This window comes from Podarcis gaigeae, assembly GCF_964106915.1.
Source record: "Podarcis gaigeae genome assembly, chromosome: 7".
In the NCBI taxonomy this organism is placed as follows: Eukaryota; Metazoa; Chordata; class Lepidosauria; order Squamata; family Lacertidae; genus Podarcis; species Podarcis gaigeae.
In genome coordinates this window covers 48205400-48232558 of record NC_139683.1, presented here as the reverse complement: position 1 = coordinate 48232558, position 27159 = coordinate 48205400, and the positions used below count along the sequence as shown (strand labels likewise).

Below are 27159 nucleotides of genomic sequence, written 5' to 3'. Positions count from 1 at the left end.
CAAACAGCAGCACAGCCTTTTCAACAAACTCAAAGATTAATACACACACACACACACACACACAGTACAGAGAGAAGGTCTTTAATGAATTGACTCCAATATTTTTGAAGCCTGTTGTAGATTCATTTGTTTTTGAACAGAATTAATGCTGTATTAAAATAAATTCCCAACGTTTTTATTTCCCAAACGGGAAAGGGTTATGGGTGCGTCACAAGATGGACAAAGATGGTATGCACTGATGAGTAGTTAGTGGTCACAAGGACTTTAATCAAAAGTGAATTAATTTGCATTTGTGAAGGGATTATTTTTCTATATATGCTTTCACTTGATCGGGGATGATCTAACACTATTTATAGGTCTGTATATCAGCCTGCTCTCAGAATGGGAGTTTGTTTACTTGTGAACAATTTCAGGACTTTCTATAAACAGTATGTGTAGGGTCTCTGGAGACAGTTTGAGTATACAAAAACACAACACTAAGAAGACTATCTGTAATGTGAATGCCATCATCCTGCAGCCCACTGAGGTCACATCATAAAGCATAGCAAAAGGGGATTGTTGAAAGCAGATTCATGGTGGCTCCCATGAACACTAAGTTAGTTGACCTTGAAGAAGAAGAGTTTGGATTTAATATCCCGCTTTATCACTCCCCTTCAGGAGTCTCAAAGCGGCTAACATTCTCCTTTCCCTTCCTCCCCCACAACAAACACTCTGTGAGGTGAGTGGGGCTGAGAGACTTTGGAGGAGTGTGACTGGCCCAAGGTCACCCAGCAGCTGCATGTGGAGGAGCGGAGACGCGAACCCGGTTTAGCAGATTACAAGACTACCGCTCTTAACCACTACACCACACTGGCTCACACCACACTTGACAACCTATTATCCAGGCTTTGGGGAACATTCTAACTCAGGAAAGGTCTTAATTCCTTGAGGTGTGAGAAGCTTTTGCTCACATGCAGATTAATGTCCTTGCACAAAATTGAATCAGAGCTTTCGCAGGGAAATAAATAGCCTGGCGAAGACACCCTGGTCCCCACTTTCAGGTTAGCATCAGCGAAAGAAAGCGACTTGGAAACACAGTGGGGGGGAAATTACCTCGCAGCATTTGAAGCTGCTAATGTGAACTTAGGTAAAGGGACTCCTGACCATTAGGTCCAGTCGTGACCGACTCTGGGCTGCAGCGCTCATCTTGCTTTATTGGCCGAGGGAGCCGGCGTACAGCTTCTGGGTCATGTGGCCAGCATGACTAAGCCGCTTCTGGCGAACCAGAACAGCGCACGGAAACGCCATTTACCTTCCTGTCAGAGCGGTACCTATTTATCTACTTGCACTGGTGTGCTTTCAAACTGCTAGGTGGGCAGGAGCTGGGACCGAACAACAGGAGCTCACCCTCTCGCAGGGATTCGAACCGCCAACCTTCTGATCGGCAAGCCCTAGGCTCTGTGGTTTAACCCACAGCGCCACCCACGTCCCTAATGTGAACTTAGTCTAAGTATTAATCACCACATTAAACTGAGTGGCAAATCTACCTGGACATGTTCATAGAGCCTGTGATATAATAGTTCTTTCACTGAGCCTTTCCCTGTTTTGAATTTCCTTTGTTCATTCTTAATACATTTGAGACAAGAGTTTAAATCCATTGTCTGGGCATTGTCTTCCCTCCTGAGTTTGGAGTTTAAAAACTTAGCACCAGAGTCAAAATAGGAAAATCAGCCATATGGTTTTACTTATATGTGTATCTTGCATACTCGACCCTTAAGATGCGTTAAAGCACATTTTTTCTATTTTGACTTTTCTTGCTAATCACTCTGCTCTTGGGGTTTTAAATACACTTGCTGCCTAGAGTCATTCCTTAGAACCAACTAATAAACATGTATTTGCATCCATAAGAGAGCTTGCAGGTAAATGTATCTCACTTTCATGCATTCTATTCCAACCAGCACTGAGAACATTTAATCTTGTGTGTGGGATAGGCTTAACATCTCATACCCTATCACAGCTATAAATGGAAATTTCACACTATTAGAAAGAAGAGGCTCTTAGATTTCCACTGTGACACCAGGGTTCATTCTATTACTGGAAGCACTTCATATTTAGAAAAATGTATATATTTATGATCTTTTCTCCTTTATTATTTAAGTGCTAATCATGCATATTTGCATTAATAGACTGTGTTTATAGCCTTAAGGAGAACAAATATAATTTTCTACAATTATTTTAGCACAATAATAAACAACATTCCCAAGCTATGGGGAATACAGAATTATGATGCAGTAAAAGGCTTGTTCCTTTTTTTTTAAATGAAATGTGCCTACCTGAGTATCATGTAAATGCTTGCGAGTCATTCTTTCTTCCTTTTAATTCTTTTCTTATTAGAAGAGTAAATATTGATACAACACGTTGGGCTTACTGTTCCTGGGTAAAAGAGGATTCATCAAGAAAGGGGATTTCAGCATCGTAGACAGTAGTTAAAGCAAAAGATTTGGAAATACGATGTGGGTTTGCATGCCAAAAGGCTTCTGTTATATAGCCTGCAATCCTGATTGCAGTTATGTTGCTTAAATCCCAATGAAATAAGGGAATTAAAAATTAATTGAGCAGAACTGCAGTTCATATGCATAAACCAAAGAATATCGCGCACTATCCTACATTGTTTTGCATGTTCCTGTAGCAGTTATAATTTTTGAAACAGGATGAGGAAATATCTGTGTTTTTAACTAGAAATACAAGGCACATTTCACTTGCAAACTACTGAAATTTTGATGTGAATACCAGGAGATTTTTATGCCCTTCTTTCAAATCCCCCAACAACTATTTATACCAAAATCTCAGTAGTTTTCTATGTGAAACGTGCGTAGTATGTCTAGTTTAAAAATTAGGTTGAGGAACTAAAAAATAAGAAACATTTTTTTCCATGCAGATTTTTTTTTAATTATTATTAAATTTAGGCATTAAACCAGGTTGGAAAACCCCTGGCCCTCCAGCTATTGTTGGGTTCTGACTCCCATCAGCCAGCATGCCCAATGGTCAGGGATGATGGGGCTTGTAATCCAGTAACATCAGGGGAGGAGGGCACCAGTTCCCCAGTTCTGCTTTAGTTCTTTTCTTAAACTAGGCAAAAAGAACCCATGGGTCTCCAGATGTTGTTGTGCTACTACACCTTTCATCATTCCTGACCATTGGTCATGCAGGTTGGTGCTGATGGGAATTGAATCCGATAACATGTGGAGAGCCAAATGTTCCCCATCGCTTCCTTACAGTGAAGCACAACCCTATGTATGGCCAGTTCTGTCCTGTTTCCTGGGAATGCTCTCAAGCTGGTATTGCCCCAGACCAATGCATACATGCAGTTTGGCTCTGCCGGGAGGTTGGGATGGCGGTGGACAAAATGAAGCAGGGCTCAGTGCTAATGTGAGGGGATAATTTGCCTCATTACGAATGTGCTGGAACGTGCAAATGTGCAGATCCAGTTATTTGGTTTGCTGTTAACAGTGCAGTCCCATGCATAATTACACAGATGTAAGTCTCGCTGTGTTCAGTAGGGAGCACTCCCAGGTAATTCTGTATAGTATTGCAGCTATAATCATGGGATTCCCCCCCTTTACAGGAAGATTGTTTATATTTTAGTGCTTCATCCAGTTAAACTGTTTTATTAGGACAAGGGAAATATTATTGTTATTCTGCACCATCATCACTTTCAAAATACTGGTGTTCCGCTTTATATTCTATTCCCTTCTTTATCCACACATTTCACTATTTTGATTTTTTCAGATAGATTAGCTACTGTCTGGGGATCTTTTCCTTGTACCATCTGCTGTTTTTCATCTTGTGAAACAGAACCCTAAACATTCCTGCAGTGCCAATTTCTCTTAAGCTGCCATACAAATTACAATGGGGAGATATCACAGCCAAATCATATCATAACTAACTTCTATTGCCTAATCCTTATTAGCTGATAAACAGATATCTCCCCGGCCCAGTGATTAATGTGACAGCATCAAATGTACAAATGATGCAATCCTAAACTCCCTTACCTGGGAGCAAGCTCCTTCTGAACTCAGTGGCATTTGCTTCTGAGTAGACACGGATTGGATTACTCTGTAATAAAAAAAACCCTTAACATATAACTGTCAACAATGGCATACAAGAGCCAACATTCAGACATTTGAGATGGATATTTTAAGTACAATTATCATCCTTAAAATTAGAACCCATTTGTATGTATAAATAGTGTACGCTCATGTGCTTTTAAAAAATGTTCTTGCTGTGACCCCACTTTTCAGCCAGGCTCTTGATCTTACATGAAAATACTGAAAAGCCATATTTACATAATAAAACCAGCATTAAAAATAAGCAGCAGGACATACAATAGCATACAGATAAATGAAACTAGTAGATTTAAAAGGTCTGGACAGTGGGGAGAGAGAGAGAGAGAGAGAGAGAGGGAGAGAGGGAGAGAGAGAGAGAGAGAGAGTTGGTTCCATTGTAGAATTGCTCTTACTCTCAATAAGTTTCTCTTCAGCCAAAATCTTCTATCCCAACATAAGCCCATTAAGCTGACTAAGTCTCTTTCAGGCAGCAGAACTCAAGTCTTTGCCTTCTTCCAGGTGGCATTGCTCTTCATGCTTCTCCTTACGCTTCTCTTTTTCATGCTAAACATATCCAGTTCTTTCGGTTGTGCCCCTTAGGGCTTGTTTGCCATAGGACTCACCACCTTCAATGTCATTTGTTGCACTGACATAAGTGCTCCCAGGAAACTCTGTCAAAACAAGAGTTTTCTCAATCCATTTCTCAGTCCATCAGCCTTCAGGTCTCTCTGTGTGTTTCCCCTTTGCTATATATTAAATGTAGTAGCTCACTGTATGTTTATTTCAGGATACAGAGCCATAAAAACCCAAATACATCCCTATATATATGTTTTATAAGAAGAGATGTAAAGGAGATATTAAGGGCACCCAACCAAAGATAAACTATTTTAAGCCCCACTGATTTCAATGAGACAGTGATGAAATATTTGACCTTGAAATCAATCGGATTTACAAAGTGCTGAATTTGGTGGCATTGTGCCCCAAATATATAGCAAAATACCCAGTGGATTTTTGTATTGTATATTGCATTAATCAGGCATTGACAATTCAATCCTATGTATGATGTGAGTATCACTGAGTACAATACAGCTTATTCCCCAGTAAGTGTGCAGAGGGGTTGCAACCTGAGTTGATTAATTACATGACACTTCTTTCTTTCTTTTTTTGCAGATACTATTCCTCAGTCTCATATGCCTTCTTTTTCTCCTTAATTGCATCCAGGGAGCCAGAAACTGCTGAAGAAGTATATTTAGGACTCCTGAATTTCCCTTCACAAATAGCTCCAAAGTGAGATGCAAATCAAGTTTACATCCTCTACAATCTGGGCAGCCGGCTCACTTTTGAGGTATTCCATTAGCACAACATTCTCAGGCAATATACCCCGTTCTGCATCATTACATCTTCTGCACCGAAACTGCAGAAGCTGCTGACGACATCGGTTTTAAAAGTGCATTTCACAGATACAAATTCCTGCTTCTGAAGTGAAGGTTTTCTTTTTAAAATAGCTGTCATGAAGTTAAAAGTTACCCAAAGCTTGTATTCACATTCACAACTGTCCCAGATAGATAAGTTCTGGTCAATTGCCAGATTTTTCCTTTTCCGCTTTTCCTAGCAGTTAGGGACCTAGCCCATACAATAGGTGAGGGGATAGCCCTGCATTTTGGATTTATGAGAAAGGCAGGTAACCTATTGCTTCTTTAGAAAACATTCATGAAATACATTTCCACAAGGACACTAGGTAGAACCACCTCAGACAGGCATCATATGAGGTGTGCCCAGGCCAAAATTTTAAGAAAGGAGGCAAGTAATGACTTCAAGCCTTAGAAGGTTTCTCCTCATAAAAAATAGCTATTTGGCTCACCATTTCTATACACCTGGGCAGAGAACTGGGCGGTTCTCATGCAGACAAGGGGGTGTGGATCTGGCCATGCCCCCACTTCTCACATCACAAGCAACTATACATTCCATCAAGTACTTGTTGTGATGTACGGTACCTAATCCCTGCTTCAAGATTTTGAGGTACTAGTTGTTTCCATTCTGGATATTATTCTCAATTGCTGCAAGATTTATTCACCACCTCTTTCTACAATATCTTTTTAGGTAGCAACTTGCTTGTTTAGGATCAAGCACACTGGAAAATTAATTGGACTGAACCACAGCCAGAATGTAGTAACAGATAACGCGGTATAGGTCACGGAACAAAAACACATTGCTTTGTAACCAGATCAAGCTTTCTTCCTAAGGAATCAGTTCAGCTTCTTGTGGTTAGGATTTCTATAGCATTCCCCCCCCCCCCCGCCGCCCTTGATACAAGACACTAAACAGGAGTTTAAAGTGCCACTGAACTTCACAAGACCATCACATCACACTACTTCAATATGCTTTATATTAATGTTATTGAAATCTGACAGGTGGGAAAAGCCTGAAACTGCTGTTGGCTCTGTATTCATCTGATTACAGCTGAATAAAGAGAAATATGTCAATCCCTGGGGTTCCTCCTCACCCCCTGCCATCCTAAAGGAGACCTCAGCACTGCAAGGATACATACTATTTGGAAAATACATCCATTGCACAGTCAACATAAAGTCAATGTACTTGCTCAGGTGGGGGGAAATATTTCAACCGTACTCCAACTCTTGATGAGTGCAGTAAAAGCTACTGATCAGAACTATTAAAGAACTCAGTTGAGACATGGCCACCAGGTCTATCCCAAGCAAAGTGTACATTTATGGGAGCTCGTTTTTATCTTTGAGATAGCTGTAGAGTGCATTCAGTCCTCCATCTATAATCTGTGGCAGTGGCTTGGACAAAGGGTTGTGCACAATGTGTAGCCCCTTATCCATTGGATTCCAAGCAATTTTTGGCAATCGGCGCAGCAAATAGAGTTCATCTGGAAGCATTTGAATGGAATTGTAATCAACATTTAGCAGTTCAAGAGCAGTGACTGAGCAGATAGACCTCGGCAAGCTGCGAATCTTGTTATAATCAGCAATCAAGATCTGCAGGTTGACTAGAAATTGGATACTGTCTCCAATGTTTTCAAGCTTGTTGCAGCCTACATGTAGAAAATCTAAATTCCGCAACGCAAAAACACTTAGGGGAATGTAAATGAACCGATTGTTGCTGAGGTTCAGCTTTCGCAGGTTTATCAGGTCTGTGATGCTCGAAGGGAGATGGGAGATGCAGTTGTGAGAGAGGCTCAACACTTCCAGCTTCTTGCAGTGTCCGAGTTCGGCCGGTACTTCCGTCAAGCAATTCATGTTGACAAATAAAACCTTCAGGTTCCTGAGTAGCCCAATCTCTTTCGGCAGAGACCTCATGCGATTCCCACACAGGTTCAGCACCACCAACCTGTCAAGTTTTGCCAAAGCAGGAGGAAGGACCACCAGTTGGTTGTGGGAGAGGTTCAGTTTCTGGACCTGTGGCAATCCCCACAAAAAGTCAGGCGTCTTTGTCATCCCTTTCATGATGAGGCTCAAGCTGACATACTGCAGCCCACGCTTCAAGAGTGCTCTTGGGTCTTTCCCAGAGAGGAGAGCGTCTTCCCACAGAGGTAACTTCTGACTCCTCTTCAACAGCATCGTGCTTTTCTTCTCTTGGTTCTTGGAGTTCCTTCCACCCATAAAACCTCCAGCTTTGCTGCTTCTGCTGAGGGAGATTTTGTTTTATGGGCTTCTGCAACTAACACCTGGCAAAAGGTTTCAGCTTTCAGGAGTTTCATAAAAGAAGATCAACCCAAGAAGAAGTGCAAAGACTTTGAAGAGCACCTTTCCTGCTAAACAGCCTCTGCAGCTGCTGAAAGAAGTTTCACTTTTCCAGGATGGGGCTTAAAGATGTTTTCCTTGGTGCTATCTGCTGTCATGACACGCTGGCGACTGACACTTCTGAGCAAACCTGTTCCATTCAAGCTGAATGCCACGAGGCAGCTGTCACTGTCATTTTGTCTGGGGCTTTATTGGAGAGATACGCATCCTCATTGCAAAGAGGTCACTGCAGTGCTGTATATAACTTTACCATGTCAGCTTTCTTGGATATCTGGAGCATGAGGTAGCAGCAGGACAATTAGGAAGAGTAACTATAAAAAACATGGAGAGAGGATGATCCCCTCCCCTCTCCCAGTACTGTTTATTCAGCTGAGGAACAACTTTCATAATAACTTTAATATCTACAGCTGCAATTTTTTAAAAAGAGGGAATTCCACACATAAATTTTATTTTCGGATTCAATTTTATTCAAATTCAAAAATAATCCAGGATGCCATTTTCGGAGGTGAATTCAAGGACATCTGTACTTCTGCTTCCCCATTAAAATGGCAAGAAAGAACTGTATACTGGTATGGTGCATACTGGTATTCATCTTTACTCCCAATATTTTGTGGGTTCATGATACTGCAAATGGATTTTTTTCTGACTACAATCCTACACCCACTTACCTGGGAATAAGCTTCACTGCACTCAATGGACCTTGTTTATGAATAGACATGTATAAGATTGCACTGGTAACAATTTCTAAAAGTTTTATACCTTTGGGTATAAAAGTGCTTAACTTTGAAAGGATCGTACAGATCTGAATGAAGACAATCAAGTTGACCGATTTGATTAAAATAAGCAGGAATGCACCTGCTTATTTCAGATAGTGTTTGACCACGGGCAACTACCATGGAGAGATAAATCACATTTTGCTATGCAGCTGGGACTCCTATTCCAAAAAAGAAACACAGCCTAATGCTCTGAGAAAAGAATATGTTATCAACAGATTTTCACTTAACAAAACCAAACCACCCTTTTACAGGCACATAGGTATACAAGTGATAACTCTTTCTATATGGTTGGAAGACAAAGCCATTCTGAACAGTTTGCTTGGAGTCACACTACAGTTCAGTACCAACTTCTGACTTCCAGTTCCCTTCCCATCCCTTTCCTTTGGACCATGATGCCCTGAGGGCAGAGAAAATGAAAGAGAAGTTGAAAATTAATTGAGCAAATACAATCTAATTCTAGCTGGTATTAAGTTTAAAACAACTGCATGTTTCTTAAACTGAAAGCACCCTAGACTTGATGTTTGTTCCTCATAAAACAAAAAAAACTTGAAAAAGGAGCAAATCAGTATGACCAGAAAGGATGTGGATTCAGCCAATTGCATCTCAAGTTCATTGAAATAATGAATGAAAAGAACAGGCATGGAAGTAATGTAAATAAAGCTGCTTCATAGGGTTAATCCTGGATTCATGACTGCTCTACAAATTTCACAGGCAGAAGTTAAAGAAACTCTGGAATATCAATAAGTCATTTAAAAACAACAACAACAACAGACTGCAGGCACTCTATTAAACCATGTCCCACTTAGTCCATTATGGCTTTGTCTTGAATAGAGAATACTGACAGTTCATCCTTTAATATTTAAACTATTGAGTAGCTCCAGCTAAAGATAACACATTGATGAGAGAATCCCAGTGGTCCACTGTAGCAAAATATGACAAGTTCTCAACAAGTCGTATTTTTCAAGGCATTCATCCTCCACCAGTCACTGTAGCTTGCTGGTTTGTCTGCATCCCTGGTTCTGGAAAAAAGAAAAATACTGATTGCGGACTTCCTAAAGGCACCACTTTAGGGTTTGTCTATCATGTCATATAATGTTCCACTCTCCTTGGTTATCTCCCTCTCTCTTTAATTAGTGCCCAGTTCTGTCAGGTAGGAAAAAGTGCACAGCCATATTCTGAAGAGACAAATTATAAAACAAAAGTCTCTTTTGATCAGAAGTTGCCAATGGAAGAACTGGGCGATAAGCCATAGAGAGATAGGAGCCTAGTAATTAGAAAATAAAGTAAAAATAAAAAGAACAAAAATTTGAAAAGGGCAGAAAATCTTTACTTCTCTTGTCCGTACTGTTTTTCATTGAGAATGATCCCAAGATTTAGATTAAAAGGAACAAGAAACTGTAGCAGAATGGAGCCCAGCAAGTGGGAAGAACTTGGTTTCAAATATTGCACCTTCCAGTTTGAACAGATTATCTGAAACCATATTTTAATGAGCAGTTCAGACAGCTTTTTGCATTCATTATGTCTGTTCTCTGCATTTCTTCCACTGTCTTATACAAAATAAGAAACCCCATCCAGCAGCACAATATTGTACATTTTGTACCATGAACTGAAGGAAATTTTGTTCAAGGATGGAGAGTCCACCCACTAAAGGGGCCCTTAATTCAGGAGGGGAGAGCAAAGGAAGAAAGAGGTGCTATATCTAGATCACTCTGCTTGGGCTGAGCCAACCTGGGCTGATTTAGTCTGGATCCTGCCAAATTCTCCTGATTCAACTTGGGCAGATTTGGGTCACAGCCCTGATTTGTGTAAACTACAACTGTGGCTGTTCATGGACTATGATAGCCTGACCTCAGTTGTCCATGCTCTGGACTGTTGCACAATACTCTATATGGGGCTACCTTTTTAGACAACCCAGAAGCTACAGCTAGTGCAGAATGCGGCTGCTTGGTTAGTGAGTTGGAGCAGCCTAATGGTAGGGTTGCCATACATTCGGAATTTCCCGGATATAGCCAGAATACTGCAGTGGAAAATCCAGGTGGAAATCGCAAAGATCTATGGGAAATTTCTGGCGTATGATAACCCACATTGGCAGTGTTGTTTTCCTTAAAAAACAACAACACAACCCTCAACAACTTTTGTGGCTGGATTTTCACTTTTCAAAATATGGCAACCCTAGTCAGCCGTCCAGGAGCAAAGTACCTGAAGTACCAAAATGCTTCCCACCAATATCAAGCATCGTGGGCCTGATGATTGACAGGGAAGGCCCCATTGGTGGAATGTTGTGGAATGCCTTCCCTGGTCTCCCTCCCTCCCTCCCCCCCCTCTATATTAAGATTTAGGGGGAATTTAAAACATTCCTATGCACCTAGGCATTTGATAGCCAAAAGGTACTGTTTGTCAGTCTTGGAATTATTATCTGTGAGGTTTTGTGACTGTTTTAAAATGTTTTTAGATGTTTCTAATTATTTTTAAAATGAGATATCTATATATCTATATAAAATTTAAATTGTATTGTTTTACTACTTTGTTGTTTGTAGCTTCTTTGGGAAGAAGGACAGGACAGAAATTTAATTAATTAAGTAAAACAAAAGTTAAAGCTTCAAAATACTGTTTTAATGCCACAGTCTTTAAGGAGTGTACAATAGGCTTAAAGCAGAAAATCAGTTCAAATTAACCATAACTTCATAAGAACACTTTAAAATGTTGAAATAAAAATGTCTTTGCCATGCACTGGAATTTCAGCAAGGAGGGAAGTTCAGTGAGGGTGTCTGCCTAGTCTTAATATTTGGGAGCATTGTTTTGATGGCACAAGCCTATGATCTGCAGATGGCTGATATCCTCTCTCATCCTTTGGATCCAATGCTATGAAGTTTGTCAACAGCAGAAGGATTACATAGAAAGACAGACAAAGCCACCCAGAGTGGCTGAGGCATCACAGTCAGAGGGGCAGGTTACAAATTATAAAATTATTATTATTATTATTATTATTATTATTATTATTATTATTATTAAAGCTTACTCACTGAAGAGGAATGCCACAGAAGAAGAGGATGAACCACGCAACTCTAGTGCAGAAGGTGAAAGGTGACTTTGGAGAGGTTGCATAAACAGTTTTTCTTCAGTGGCAATCAGGGAAGAGAGCAACAGTAAAAGGGCGCTGTGTTTGACACTTACCAAGCAGTGTCAATCAAAAGCTGTGAAAGATCATTTAGAGGTGAAGAGGCTGCACATAGCCTACAGAGTATCACCAATGCACAAATTGTAAGACCGTGGAAGAAATTTCTGTCTGAAAGCAACATCAATACCAGTCTGATCACATTCCTAAATGATGAGTGGCAGAAAAAAGATTATAGAGAGAAGCTGGGGGAGAAGGTGCTCTTCACGACAGTCAATGGGAAATCTGTAAAATAAAAAAGACAGCAGCAAGGAGGTGCCTTCTCCCTGGCGTATGCATGAAGAAGGGGAATGCAGGACTATGTCTGCATGCATCCCTTGCTACTGAATAGAGCTCTGCTTTGCTGAAACGTATGTATTGGTTATGTGCCTAGAATTTTGTGACATAATTGGGGCACAATTGTTCCTGAAATGAGGTGGTACAACTTGCAGCACTCTGACATTGGGAAAATCACCTCAAGGCTTGGTAGAGATGTATGTAGGGCTTTGATTAGGAAGCATGCACACACTGAATAGGATCATGCAAGTGCATTTGCCAGGAAAGGCCCAGCTCTGGCAGCCTTCTGGCAGTTCCCTCCCTGCGAGAAGTGAGGTTACAGGGAACCAGGCAGAGGGCCTTCTCGGTAGTGGTGCCCACCCTGTGGAATGCCCTCCCATCAGGTGTCAAGGAAACAAACAACTGACTTTTAAAAGACTTCTGAAGGGAAGTTTTTAATGTTTGATGTTTTATTGTGTTTTTAATATTCTGCTGTGAGCTTCCCAGAGTGGCTGGGGAAACCCAGCCAGGTGGGTGGGGTATAAATAAAAAGTTATTGCTATTGTTATTATTGTTGTTAAAAAATAGTCAAATGCCCTGCAAAATTTAGGAAAACATTTTATGAGTTGGAGGAAGAGTGGAATCTGTAAGCTGACATAATGGGAAAAAACTAGAGACAGATGCATTTTGTCTTTATACTCCCAAACTTTCTGGAGTGAATGTCAGTGATCTAAGGTACCACCTGTACTTGAAAGGTAGAGAGTTACCAACTGCCAGCATGCAGGGATTGTTTGATGAAACATGCCCAATGTGCAAACTATCAGGCTGCAATATGGAAAAGGTGTTTAGAGCAGGACTCAAAAACACCAAGGCCTGTTGGGAGGCGCAGGAAATTGAAAGTCAGAGGTGCAACTGAGCAGCTAGCTGTACCCTTGATGAAGGGCCTGTCAGGACCTGAGACCGTGCTCAGTGTACTACCCTGCAAGTGTGAGCTTTCAGAATGTGTGTGCATGAAAAACGGGCTCATGTACAAACTGCCCAACTGTAGTAACCAGGACTTAAGGTCAGAGGACAATGAACATTGATTTGAGAAGGAAAAAGGTGATAATTAGGATGACTAATTGGAAAATGAACCAGTCAAACCATATATGCCCCCAAGACAATCTAAATAAACATTTCATTTAACATGTGAAATTGTGAAGTTTCTTGTGAAGTTGCTAAAGTTGACCGTGCCTTGTTCAGGAAGATAGCAGTGGGCTGGATTCAATTATGTGGCATGTCATAGGGGACATTCCCCTGCTGGCATACATGCATCATTTGAGAGTGACCCAGTTCTTAGTTTTTTATAATTGTGGACTGAGGTTCTTGTGCATTAATGTGCTTTGCATGAAACAACACATCCCCCCCCCCACCAGAGAATAATGGTGTACCTCAAAGGGGAGGGCTTCCCACTGATGGAAGTGCACAATGTGGGGTATTATAATTCATGTTTTGTGGTGTTGAGTCAAATAAACGATTTAGGCTATTCACACAGCTCTTTGTTAAATAAGGGTTTGGGAACCAGGAAGCAACTTCAGCATCATAAAGAACACATAACTGCAAGGCCACTTCCTGTCCTCTCACTACTGAGGTATAAATCTTGTAAAAAAAACCCACACTCAACTTGATTCAGCATACATGGTACCAATTTCCACCCATGTACTATAAGCATGAAAGTGGCCAATCTCTATATTGTGTATCCACACATATTTTGCAGGGGAAATATTTCATAGTAAGCTGGATATTTCTCACATCTTGTGGACAACATTTTACCAATGGATTCTAGCATTATGTACAGGTATGTCATTATTATGTTCCTGATGATTTCCACTACTTGAGAAATGGTTCGGTTCAGTTTTATTTCCATATTGGCCATAGGCCATATTATGTTCCTGATGATTTAATGTTGAGAGCATGGTAGATTTGTTGCTGTAATTTTTCCTCTGCCATATATTTTGCTACAAATTGTAATTGCTTATATAATCTCTCTGGGACATGCTGCTTTAACAGTGCAATCAAACAGTGCCATCTAGTGGATATCCACACTTCATTCAAAAGAAAAAGTCTGAAGCATTTCTTGAGGAAGATTCAGTTACAGATAGGTAGCCGTGTTGGTCTGCCATAGTCAAAACAAAATAAAAAAATTCCTTCCAGTAGCACCTTAAAGACCAACTAAGTTAGTTCTTGGTATGAGCTTTTGTGTGCATGCACACAAAAGCTCATACCAAGAACTAACTTAGTTGGTCTTTAAGGTGCTACTGGAAGGAATTTTTTTATTTTGTTCGTGAGGAATATTACCGGTATTTAAGCAAGCTTCCAAAAGAATTGAGAGACGATCGCGTAGAGCAGTGGTTTCCAACTGGTGGTCTGAGAACCCCAGTGGGTCTGTGGCACCATTCATGTAACAAAAACTACCTAAGAGATATCAACATTTTCAAAAGCTTGCCTTGGCTTTTGAAAAACAAGGGGTCTGCAGTACTTAACTAACTAGGAACCACAGGTGTAGAGGAAGGAAAAAGAAAAAGTTATTTTAACTATAACTGGAATACAGTGCAATAAAAAATATCTACCCTTTGCCAAATACTGTTACGTTTGTCTTTTTGTTAAATACCTGACAAACTAATAGATTAATTATTACTATATAGCCATTAAAAATCCACACAGTCTGCTTCATCAAACCTGAAATCCCAGGGAGCAATGCAATCTCTATAGCACTAGAGCAGGCATCCCCAACCTGCGGCCCTCCAGATGTTTTGGCCTACAACTCCCATGATCCCTAGCTAACAGGAACAGTGGTCAGGGATGATAGGAGAGCCGAAGGTTGTGGATGCCTGCATTAGAGAGAACCTTTAGAAATAATTGTGCCAATTGCTGTCCTCACTTCACTGTTCTGCTGTAAAACAAAAGCTTCAACAGGAGCACTTGCTCTCTCCACTGGGAAGTCTTCCTGAGCCATCAGGAGTCCATTAAATTCCATCAGCCTCCAAGGGCAGACCATCTGAACAGGTCCCCACCTCTGAGGTGGAAAAGGCTAGACCAAACATCACCACAAATTGGTCTGACCATGACAATGGGGCAGTATCTACCCCTTCTACTTCCAGACCGCTCCTCTTCCCATTTGGAGCAAAGGCCAAATTGAGCGGGTGTTGGACTAATGACCCTTTGAGAAAGTCCCATGTTTGCCATGAAATCTTATGGCCTGAGACATCCTCAGCATGGATGTTGAAGTTGCCCAGGACCACTATCACTATCAGAGAAGTTGTTAGCCAGCAGAGTGGGTGGTGCATCAACAATTTCCCTAACCTGTGCCTTTGGCCCTGCAATCATTCTCCAAATAGGAGGAGTTTCCTGGTGGTTTGACATCACAAAGCCAAATAAGACTAAAGGCAAGAAGCATTGTCTTCCCTCTGGTGGCCCGCCTGCCAACAGTACTTCTGTCTTGTCTGGATTGCTTCAGCTAGTCCATCCAGACTTTCATAGCTAACAGTGTTTCCACTGCCTCCCTAGGATCAGATGCAAATGAGAAACAGCTGGGCCTCATCAATGTACTGATGACTTCACAGCCCAGTCTCCAAATGTCTTCAACCCAGGGATTTCATGCAGACATTAATGCAGTTTAGGGGATAGAATGGAATCCTGTAGAGCTCCATGAACCACAATCCAAATAGTCCTCCAGACCCACCTTCTGGGTCCTACCCCTCAGGATAGGATCTAGTTCAGTACAGTGCCACCAGGATCTGTTCTGCCAGGTGTCCCAGAAGAATGCTGCAGTTGGTGGTATCAAGTGCCACTGAGAGGTCAGAGAGAATCAAGAGACTCACACCATGTGTGATAATATCATGAAGTCAAATGGGTGAGGATGATGGTTCCTGCCTTCACCTTGAATAGGTAAGGATTTTCATTTCATTTTGTTACCTCCTGAGCCAAAATGGGAGTTGCATAGACCCTGCACCCAAATGGCATTGGCCTTTTACTACATATTTTTTCCACAGTAAATAAATAGTGAATAAAGCAACAATTTCAAAGAATATACTTTATTCACAAGAGCCTGTTTAAAATATGATACAACTGTTGCAAGCCCGCAATTAAATGGAACAAGATACTGAGGGGTGGGGGGAATCTTCTATGCCTAGCTTTTAAATAACTTTCTAACATTGACACTTTCAGTAGAGGTAATAACTTTAAGAACAAAAATAAAGATACTGTGTTTTATAGAACTGGTTTGAATGATTCTTCAGAAAATGCAACATTTCGGTTTAATCTGCAAGGGAAATTAAGCCACTTTTTTGCTGGTTATGCAAAGAGAGGCAATAATCAAATGATAATGCTGAATGGCTTGTTATACTTTAATACATATCAATCAGTAAAATCATACAAACCTAATAAAATATCAGTTTTTATATAACATAAAACAGTAATGAATGTTTTTAAACCAAAATAACCTGTCAGAAATTTCCTGAAAAGAATAGTTTACCTTGCTATATTTTGGGCAATGAGTCAGCTATATTTTGGACAATGAGTTCCACTGGTAAGGAGAATGATTTAGAAAGTCCTGTTGTGTTCTCTTTGTGAATTAATCAGCTGAAAGGGTTCACAGAAGGCCCACCTTGGTTTTAACTGTCAGGAGCTGGGCCAACACTGGCTTTGGAGTGGTCCTGTATCACTTCAGGCCTGAGCTTCTTTACATGCAAGGTCAATCAACAGAGAACCATCATAGAGCTTTTGCGTGTGTGTGTGTGTGTGAGGGGGGGGGGAGAGACTTGGACATCACCTCCCAGTGTTTTCAGTAATTTTGATTCTCCCTGGACCCTTGGGTCTCAGATCCCTTTAAACAAGTGAAACGTGACACTATATGTCTTGGTTTATTTCATGCTAATGAAAGGAGACCTGTGGTCCTCCAGATATTATTGAACTACGGCTCCTATCATTCCTGACTGTTGTCCATGCTGGCTGGAGCTGAAGTTCAACAACAGCCAGAGGCCCACAGGTTTCTTACTTCTGCCTTAAGCAGAGAATACTATGCTGTTGACTGGTCATCAGTGGTGGCTGATAGCCATTGAAACTAGTAGCAAAGTAAAACATGGAAACATGGACTGTTAGACCTTTGAAATATCCACTTCTAAATTGCTTCCAAAGTCCCCCACTTCCTTTAGCATAGAAAGAAACAGGGCTTTTTCCCCCGCTGGATCTTGCCGGAACTCAATTCCAGCACCTCAGGTGGGCACCATTGCCATTATAAAAGAACAAGGGAGATGTTCATTGTGAATTCCAGCACTTCTTTTTCTAGAAAAACAGCACTAGAAAGAGACCACACATTTGGTAACTTAAAAATGATTTATTTACAAATTCTTCAAAGGTCAGATTCATGTGCTTTTCTATATGGCAGAAAGAAAAGATTGGCAGTATAACTTAGTTGCAAAATGGTAAATGTTTCTAAATTATTGGTATAGAAACACAAAGATGGCTTGCTAAAGCCACATGGTCTGAACTTGGAGCATGCAGCTTTGATCTCCTTACAGGTAGGATTCACACTGTGGAATGAGAGATAACAAAGAGCTTAGTATCCCTTCCTCCCAAAGGTGAGGGTGTGTGACATAGCTAAGCCTGGCAGGACAGTTTACTCTATGGTCTTAACCCCCTCATGCATTAATTAGAGATACACATGTTGGTTATATGAGGCTGATCTATCCCAAATGAGGTTGGTGTGGTACTGCTGCATTTAAAATTAAGACTTAAATAGAAGCACACTCAAAGCCGCTAGGCAGGAGATGAAAGATAGAAGAATATTGTCATGGTAAATGAACAGCTAAAATGTTGAGTCAGTGATAGCAACTCAAGCACACCTGAAAAGTTTTTTTTTACTTGTCTCAGTGCAGAGACTGATGATAAAAATCAGCAAGAGAATTTATCTCTTGAGACTCCTAATTAGGTTCTGATTCCACATGTTTCTCATTCTTAGTAACATGACTCTAATCAACAGCTCTTGTTTACACAGAAACACAATCTTTATAAATTACTAAATCCCCCTTACCCAGCCTTCAGTTTATACTGAATACATTTGCAAGTTGTCTTTTCTTACTCATCAAGATAGCAAGATACCAGGTCATCAAACACTAAGGCAAATTTAATGATGGAATTATCTTAAAGCAAACTCTAGAATTATTTCAGATTAGATTCACAATGCCTTTCAACTCACAACCAGAAAGTATGTAGAAATCTATAATTTCATTGTCACAGATGCTTTAACAGAATCGCAACCTAATATATTTTGGACAGGATTCTGAAGCACCCCCCAATATAATGGGGACACAGTCAGAAAACCAGCTTCTCTCTTAACCACAAGTTGGGCCAGTGCAAAATACCATTTTGGCGCCTAATGCAAAATAAGATTCCATTAAATGTCCAGAAGCCATTAAATGTTCTGGTATTTGAATGGTACATCAGTAGTGATAATGAATCATCATCTAGTATTGCATGTGAGAGCAATAAACTTTCTTAGAGGGAAGGGGACAGTTTGCAATACCTCGTCACTGCTCCCTGTCTCTGCCTAATAATACAATATGGTACAAAATGGAGAAACATTTATGTGGTTTACTGTCAGTTTCCATGAACATGTGAACCATGTTATAAATGCATATTCTGCAGCTTTGTCTTGGTTCATCTATTGTTTTAGACTGATTTTTTTTCAACCACTGAGTTTCCATTCAGATCCAACTTTTTAGTTATCTCATGCTAAAGATCTACATGGAACCATAGTTTTAAGTTCAATGAGTATTCAGGTAACTACCTACTTCCTGTCTACCCAACTCAATTTTTTCACAGAAATGCATTCTAAATCTTAAGAGGCAATTTAAGGGTGCCCATCATCAGGACATGTGACAATGGGTGGAGTGGCCGTGACTTGCTCCTACATCAAACAGCACCCTAGGCAAGGAGCATCTATCACATTCACTCTATTGGTTTAATATATTTAGAATATTTTCTTTATTATCACAGTTGTAGCCCATTTCACAACTATGATGCATGGCTTAACTTTGTTATAGAAGGCAACATATTTGCATACATGTATCTGGATCACCATCACTCATGATACTAGGTATTGCATAGGCAATGAGGTTTTTAAAAAGGTGTTGTCAGCTTTAAATGTGAAGATAAAATGTTGGTACTAGATATGTGAGATTTGAGTGGCAGGCTCCCTGATCCCAAGCCAGGCACCTCAGGCTTGGGCCCTGCCTGCCCCTACATTTGGCCCCTGCTGCTTAATTTATAAAGAGGCGCTGGTGCCCATCAGCCTACATCAGAACTCCACCAGCTGATCTACAAAGCTCTGCCCCCTGATGTCAGGTGTGCAACTGCCAACTTTGGGGTGCACTCCTAAAAATGCACTTTTCATAAGTTGCGGATATCCTTCCAAACGTGAAAACAAGTTCTGGTTCTAAATTGCAGCTCAAATCAAGCTCCAAGGTGAGAGAGCAACTTTTCTGTTATGGCTTCGGATACACAGTGGAATTAAATGAACATTGTATATTGATGTTTCTCTGTCTCCCGCCGCCACTTCTCCTTTGTAACACAGAATGTCCCGGGGTGGGCATTTCACATGGATAGGATAGAGCATATTCTTCGTGTTCAAAACACCCTGTCTCACAACGGATTCCTTGAGTTGAATGCAAAGCTTGCAACGTAACTAAACGCAAGCGGCTCTACAGTCATTGTTCTTGTTTCCTCGGGAGATTTCTCTTTTTTTTTGGGGGGGGGGGTCGCGGCACGTCGGCTTAAAATAGCTCTGAGCGGCTCAAGAATGTGTCTCCCCTGCGCCTACCCCAGCTACTGCTGGAGCGAACCACGAGCGGGGTGGGGGTGGGAGATGGAGAGAGGGAAGGGACGACGCTGTGGCTGGGAAGGGGCTCGGGTAGTCCAAACACCGCCCTGGGAATCTTGGGCTGGAGCCTTTGGACGGCAGCTTTCTTGACTCGCGGGTTCCCAGAGGAGGAGCCAGTCCCGAGCCCTCTGGGAGAACCCCGCCCTTTGGGGAATGGTATCTGCCCGACCCTCTCTCCGCTTTCGAGGGACGGAAGGCTCACTTGCCGCAGGGGGCGGCAGAGGCGGGCGGCAATAAAGGGGTGGGCTGAGGGAGGGGAGGAGGAGGAGGGGGGGGGATTGGCGCGCTGGGCGAAGCAGCAGCAACAAAAAGGCTCCGGGGAAACTTTCCTCTCAGGCTGAGGCTTCCCGCGCTTCCACCTGTGGAGCTGCTGCCGCCGCCGCCGAACAATCCCCGGGGGACGAAGATGGGCTGGTGCTGCTGCTGCTCCTCCTGGCAACTGGCGCTCCTGGCTTCGCTGCTCTTCGCCGTGGCCGACGGCCAGCTCCGAGGTGAGGAAGCCGCGCCGGTCGGGACTTGAGGGACTCCCCCCGCCCCATAATGGCAGTGCCGGGCGGGGTGGGGGGTGGCCGGCCGAGCACGTGCGAAGGGTGCCGTTGCAACACGTGCAAAAATGGACTCCGGCTTTCCTCCCCCGCCGCCTCGCTGGGCTATCCCACTTGGAGGATGCGACGCCTTCAGGCATTCCTCGCCACCTCGGGTCACTCACTTCGACGTCCTCTGGGTGGTTTGCAAAGGCAAGGTGCGACCAGCCTGTTTCTGGTGGCTGCCCAGGAGCGCTGCCCGAGGGACGTGGTTCTTGTAGGGGCAAAAATGCACGTGAAGCCTGGATTGGGATTTCTCTCGTTAGGGAGAGAAACCCCTGGCGATGCCACCAGATTAAAAATAAATAAGAGCCATTATTGTCTGGCTACCACGTGTTTAGAATGTAGCTTCTTGTCTCGCTTGAAGAAAGCAGATGGTGCCACTATGGGAGACTTGGCTGGGCGCGTCTCTGGTTTATTTTGCACTTTTGGTAGATGTGTGTTGGTGTGGGTCAAAGTCCTCCGTCCCAGCTGTGGCCGGGATCCTTCTTCCCCTGGCCTTTCCCAATGGCTCCCCGTTTGGCTTTCTCGCCTCCTCTCTCTTCTTCTTCCAGGACTTTCTGTTTGCAATTTGCATCCCCCTTCTTCCCCTCTTCTCTTTTCCTCCCCTGCCTTTTCTTTCATCTCCTCTGCTGGCGGTGAAGTGGATTCCAGTGCTCGCCTTAGCTGTTGAGGATGAAGGGGCCGCCGATTTGCTTTGTGGCAGATGAAACTTTTTTAGGGGTAGGGAGAAGGCTTTGAAGTGAGGGGGAAATCAACTGGTTTGGGATTCCCCCTACACATTTGGGTGGAACTCAAGAGATTTTCTTTGTTACGGTTTTTTGTATGAAAAACTTTCTTGGCATTTTAAAAAAAAGTTTTTTAATAGTTTGATGCTGTTGGCCTGCTTCCAGATCAACATGTGATTATTTGGGGGGGGGGGGATGCTTTTCACAAATGCTCCCTCATTGTCTCCTAACAAGGACAAGGAGCCAAACTTGACAGACTTACCCCTCCCTCCTCAAACTGTTCTTTTCTTTCTGGATGGACAGAGTCAGGCATTCAGGACTGCTAGGAGGGGGGTTCACTTGCCATTGTATCTCCTGGAGGATGCTGGGCTTTTCCCTGCCCCCAAACGCCTTGTTTCTGGATTTTTGCTTCCAGCCACTTTGAGGATTAGATAGATAGGATCTGGCACTCACCCACAGGCTGCAAAAGGGCTACTGCATCCCAGACTAATGATGCACGTGAACTATGGGGTCCCAGGGAAAGGACACATTTCATCAAACTGCTTTTGTGTGGCGCTGAAGCAAGTGTGTAGTCAGCCATTCAGAGTAGATGATGATGGCATGCCTTATTATTGGGGCTGGAGGGTGAGAGAAACAGAGCTTGGGAAAATTCATTAATATGTACATTCTGTGTCTAGGATGGCTGGAAACCCTTAAAAAAAGAGAGAGAAACACGACATTTTTGCAGCGTGTATCACATATGAAAGAAGTAATTCTCAGCAGATTGTAAGTCGCAGAGATTGCATTCATGCATACTGAGTTAAATTTCTGGCAGAATTTCTACACCGAAGTTAGGAAGGCATAAGAGGCAATCTGTAGCCAGGCTGGAAGCGTATGTTGCTTTATCTATGTCTCCCATCATGATGGTGGCAAAATGTGCTCTTTCATCCATTGGCACACTACTAGTCATGCAGGGTTAGCCAATGTGTCACCATCCAGATGCTGTTGGACTCCAACTCCCAGCAGTCTCAGTCAGCAGGACCAATCACCAGGCACAAAGGGAGTTGTAGTCCGCATTAAGGCAACCACGTTGGCTACTCATAATATAGGGAAAGGTCACATTGGGTCATACTGATGTCATAATTGCTTTGCTAGTTATTTCATGAATACTTTAACTGACAGCACAATCCAATATATGCCTCATTGAAACTTAATCCCTGTGAGGTAAATTGGTATAAGAATGTAGCCTTAATTAATTTATTGACACACATTATTAAGACCCTAGTGCTACGTCTTCTCTAAAGCATTGGGCCTGGCACATACATTAGCTCTGCATGAGGCATGTGTTCCAATGTGTGAGCTAATGCTGGACTAGTCACCTCATTGAGAACTAAGGATCAGCTTCCATGAATGGAAACATACATTTTCAGAATTCTACTCCAGCAACTGATGTACAATATTCCAGTTCCCTCTTCCATAGTTTCCCTGCTCCTATGGATAAATCATTTGGGTGAGTTGTTAAAAGATGCAAGAGGGCCAGCTGAAGTTACTTATGAGCCAGTTCCTCTCAATTTTACCAATGACAGATTAGCCCATTCAAAAGACTTGCCCTGGGGCCTCAGTTCAATTAGTCTGGTAGAGCTGCAAGTGTGATGAAATAAAGAATAAGGCACAGCAGAAAGGACAGATGAAGACGAATATGTAGCACATGGTCAAGGCAGTGTTAAAATCACCATCGCAAGCATTGTTAAGCAGCTGGGTGCTCTGGACTAGTGCATAAGGAGTAGTGTGTGTATGTGTTTTGGTACAACGCACATGTTTTGTGCACCAGTGGAATCTTGGGGGGCTTTATTTGCCTAAATGGATCCTGCATTATTTTGTAATTCTTTGCTAGTCACATACAAAGGATACAGATCTACCTTGGCTATGTGCATTAAGCTGTTAATAGTGAGTATGGGAGCATCCCCACTTTAAAGGCATGGTTGATATACAGTGGTACCTCTGGTTACAGGCGCTTCAGGTTACACTCCGCTAACCCAGAAATAGTACCTCAGGTTAAGAACTTTGCTTTAGGATGAGAACAGAAATCGGGTGGAGGCAGCGCGGTGGCAGCAGGAGGCCCCATTAGCCAAAGTAGTACCTCAGGTTAAGAACGGACCTCCAGAACAAATTAAGTTCTTAACCCGAGGTACCGCTGTATTTGTATCAAACCGGAAATGGCACCATGTGTGAAAGTGGAAATGCAGTTGTTTCTCTATTGCAGAGATGGGGAACTTGCGGAACTGCAACTCCCATGTCTGCCCATTGAACATGTTGACTGGGGCTGATGGCAGATGGATTTGAACAACATCTGGAGAATCACAAGTTTTGTGTAGTGTAGGTGTTACATCACATGAAAAATAGTGTTGAATGTGTAGTGAAAGAAAGAAGCACTGGTTGTTTCTTCAAATTACATTAAGGGTGGGTTTAAAAGTGTATAGGCATAATAAATCCAACAAGTTGTTAGACATATTTGAACATGACAATTCCGGAAACATTCTAGCTGTTAGGCCCATTGGCATTCTGGGTACTTATTTGCTGTGTTTGTTTTTAGAGATGACCGCATGTGGGAACTGAAAATTTTAATCATTAATAGTAATAAGTGAACATTTCTTGGTCAAAATTCTAATCTGAGATAAATTTGACCCAGATAAAATAGCAGTTGGCACATAAGAATCTGCTGAAATCTTTATTTGACTTCTGTTGATAACATTAAAACAGTGATGGGTTTTTGTGCTGTACAGGAAATGAGTTAAGCAATATCCTACAAAGAAGGTATGATGCATCACGTGGTTTGTGTCATCTGGGATTTGCATCTCTGGGCTATCTTCTTAATGAGGCAAGACATGAGGAAACAGACAACTTAGTGACCCTGCTAAACAAACTAGAAAGCAAAGACTTTATGGACCTGTAAACAAGCAAGAAGAATTTTAAGCTCTTACAGCCTGATATCTGGTGCCTCTGTAATCATCTTTAAATCTTATATGAGACTTTGAGCCAAGAGAGAAGACTGTTCTTCATCCTCCTTTCTGTAGTGCCCAATGAAAGCTCCGTATCCTTGTGATGAGTTGTATAAAGTGCCTGTCTGTATAAAGTGCCAGTCTTTATTTTCATTTTTCCTGTGCCACTCCCGAACTGGCATCAGATAGGTGAACAGGAAGGCCGTTGTTTATAAAGCATTTTATAACCAGCACAAAATCTTTTCTCATAGATTCTTCTGAAACTGACAATATTGGGTGACATCCATATTCAAGGTTAGGCAGAAAGCACAACCTTTTTGCATGAATGGTCTTAATTGCTGAGTGCCGCAATTATATATTGTCTCTTTGGGGACATTATAATGGAGTTGGGCAAAGATAGACTCAGGTCCTGAGTATCAAGGTAAAAGCATGTTACCTCTTTCCCCAGATAATATGCGTATTCAACCTTATCTTGGACCACATACAGTGGTGCCTCGCAAGACGAAATTAATTCGTTCAACGAATTTTTTCATCTAGCGAATTTTTCGTCTTGCGAAGCATGAAATCCCATAGGAATGCATTGAAAATCAATTAATGTGTTCCTATGGTCAAAAAAAGTCCAAACAAAGCCAAATTTGGTACAACAAGAGTTTATTAAGTGCTCTTTAAAGTCACACATACTGTAAAGAGCATTTCAAAATTCAAACCCAGATTTTTTTAAAAAAAACAGCAGAGTGGCCCAATGGTCACAGAAAATCATAAAAATGCAGGGGGGAAAAACACCAAGCTTCCAGATTCTTGCAAACCCCTCCCCAACACCAAGTCCTTGAATTCCAAACACCCCAACCCAAAATCCAACCCCCCCCCAAAAAGTTTTAAAAGCTTAACTTACCAAATGGCTGCAAAAGAAGTTTTGGAAAAGCTTCAAAAATCACCAAAGTCTTTAAAAACCTCAAAAAAGGCTACTATGTACACTGCGTTCTATGAGTTGCTCCTTGAAGTCAAGTCGCAACTGTATTAACAGTGTTAAGAAAAAGGAAACAAACTTGCAAGATGTTTTCGTCTTGCGAAGCAAGCCCATAGGGAAATTCGTCTTGCGAAGCAGCTCAAAAAACGGAAAACCCTTTCATCTAGCGAGTTTTCCGTCTTGCGAGGCATTCATCTTGCGGGGCACCACTGTATGTGCATTGAAGAATACACATAGCATTTTCCTAATCGGTTCACCTATGCTGCATGTACAAGTAATGTGTATGCAGAGTTGCACCTCCACTGAAATTAAAGGGAATATATATATGAATCATGTGTGCACATGAGAGAGTTTTTGAGTCCACACACCACACATCTCTGTTGTTATAATCAAGAGTCTTGATTATTCCCTTTAAATACACACTGCAACTTCTCAGTTTTCTTCTGGGGGGAAAAAAACCTTCCTCATTTTTTATGATTTGGGCAGAAGACCACACTTTTCATTCATTCAGATAACAGATAAGCATGTCTGCCCATTACTGGAATTTTGTGGCTATCAAATCATTGCAACTGGTTTACAGAATGCAGCATTCCTTTTTTTATCTGAAGATGCTAATCCAGAAGCAATCCCAAGAATGTGGGGAAAATTCAAATGCCTACATTGCTTTTGCTGAAGATAAACACAGCTGAAACTCAAAATAACATAAAATTAACAAAACCTAGTTTCTTGCATTACTAAGACAGCTACTCAAGTCATTTCCATTACCTAATGAAACCTGTTACTGGTGACAGCCAAAATATATGTGCTTGATTACCATTGAAAATAATGTTGGGTGAAATAGTCTCTTCAGCATTTCCTGCTTTTCATTATGTGGGTGCATATTTCCTGACAGCAAACAAAGGAGCTTTAAGACGTAAGAATGCCATTGCCTTGCTAAAAACGCTGATTATGCAGTAACTCCACAACATTAGCTATGATGACCATATTCTGAAGCATAGTTTCCTTTGATTCTAGCCAGCAAGTATGTTTTTAATGTTCTCACAAATGTTTGCAATATAGCAGAACAGTTTTGACCGTCTGTGGTCATTGTGCTTGCTGCAGCACTGGGTTGCGTATCTGCCCTGGCCTTTGACCCAGAAATCTCCTTTTGCTATGGGTACGGGTGTAATCTTAATGTTTTAACATGTAACCTGAGGGGTATTTAGTAGAAATCTTAGCTCAACCGTGAACCAAAATCCAAAATATTCCACCCCCACCTGTAATATAGGGGATATAACCATACACCATACATTATTTAGTGAATTTGTATCCTTTTGCAGAGGTGTAGCCCCGTGGGAGTGGGGCTAGCCGCCTGCAGCCAGCATCCCAGTGGGGTGGCACGGCGATGTCAACCACCCTCAGGGATAACACCTGGGGTGGGCTGCCCCCACCGCACTCCTTTCCTCTGCCAGTTTCATTTTGTCCATCATGGAAATAGAGGTGGGAGCATAGGGTTCCCAGGCAGCTTCTCCTCTAGGTACCAGCCAGACTCAAACCCTGTTTAGCTTCAGAAAGGTGGCTGTGTCAAATCCTCTTAGACCTCACCATGGTTCCATATTATGGGTACATGCTTAAAAAATGGTTATTTGGGAACATTTGATTTCAACATATAATGGCTACTAGACTAATAATGTTTTGTTTTACTCTTATTTTACCCCCTAAACATCTTGAGTTCCTTAAATTATTGGCTCCCTGCTATTATCATTAAGAAAAACTGCTGGGAGTTGCTCTAAAAACATGGAATAGACTTGGGTGTAAATCAGATTAATAAAAATACTAGGACTGACTTGGGTATTAATGCAGAGGCAGAATGCTAGATCCCCCACTGGTCAACTTTGACAGGTGGGTAGGGCCACACACACATATTGATCACCTGATGTCATAATGACA

The 27159-nt window shown here is 41.9% G+C and overlaps 2 protein-coding genes across 2 annotated transcripts in view; one reads left to right on the top strand and one right to left on the bottom strand.

The window, feature by feature from the left end:
* Nucleotides 1-67: 67 nt before the first annotated feature.
* On the bottom strand, nt 68-8153 carry LRRC30 (leucine rich repeat containing 30). Its single transcript, XM_083748831.1, has one exon. It carries the CDS (start codon nt 7706-7708, stop codon nt 6812-6814), a length of 897 nt encoding a protein of 298 aa, XP_083604957.1. The 5' UTR covers nt 7709-8153; the 3' UTR covers nt 68-6811.
* A 12120-nt stretch (nt 8154-20273) lies between these two features.
* Nucleotides 20274-27159, top strand: part of LAMA1 (laminin subunit alpha 1) — an 89687-nt gene continuing 82801 nt past the window's right edge. Inside the window, exon 1 of the mRNA XM_083748297.1 lies at nt 20274-20464. Coding sequence (XP_083604423.1) covers nt 20380-20464 — 85 coding nt within the window. The 5' untranslated portion in view covers nt 20274-20379. The remainder of the gene's footprint in view (nt 20465-27159) is intronic.

Coding starts and splice junctions, on each gene's coding strand:
- LRRC30 (XM_083748831.1), bottom strand. CDS start 7,708: ATGGGTGGAAGGAACTCCAAGAACCAAGAGAAGAAAAGCACGATGCTG.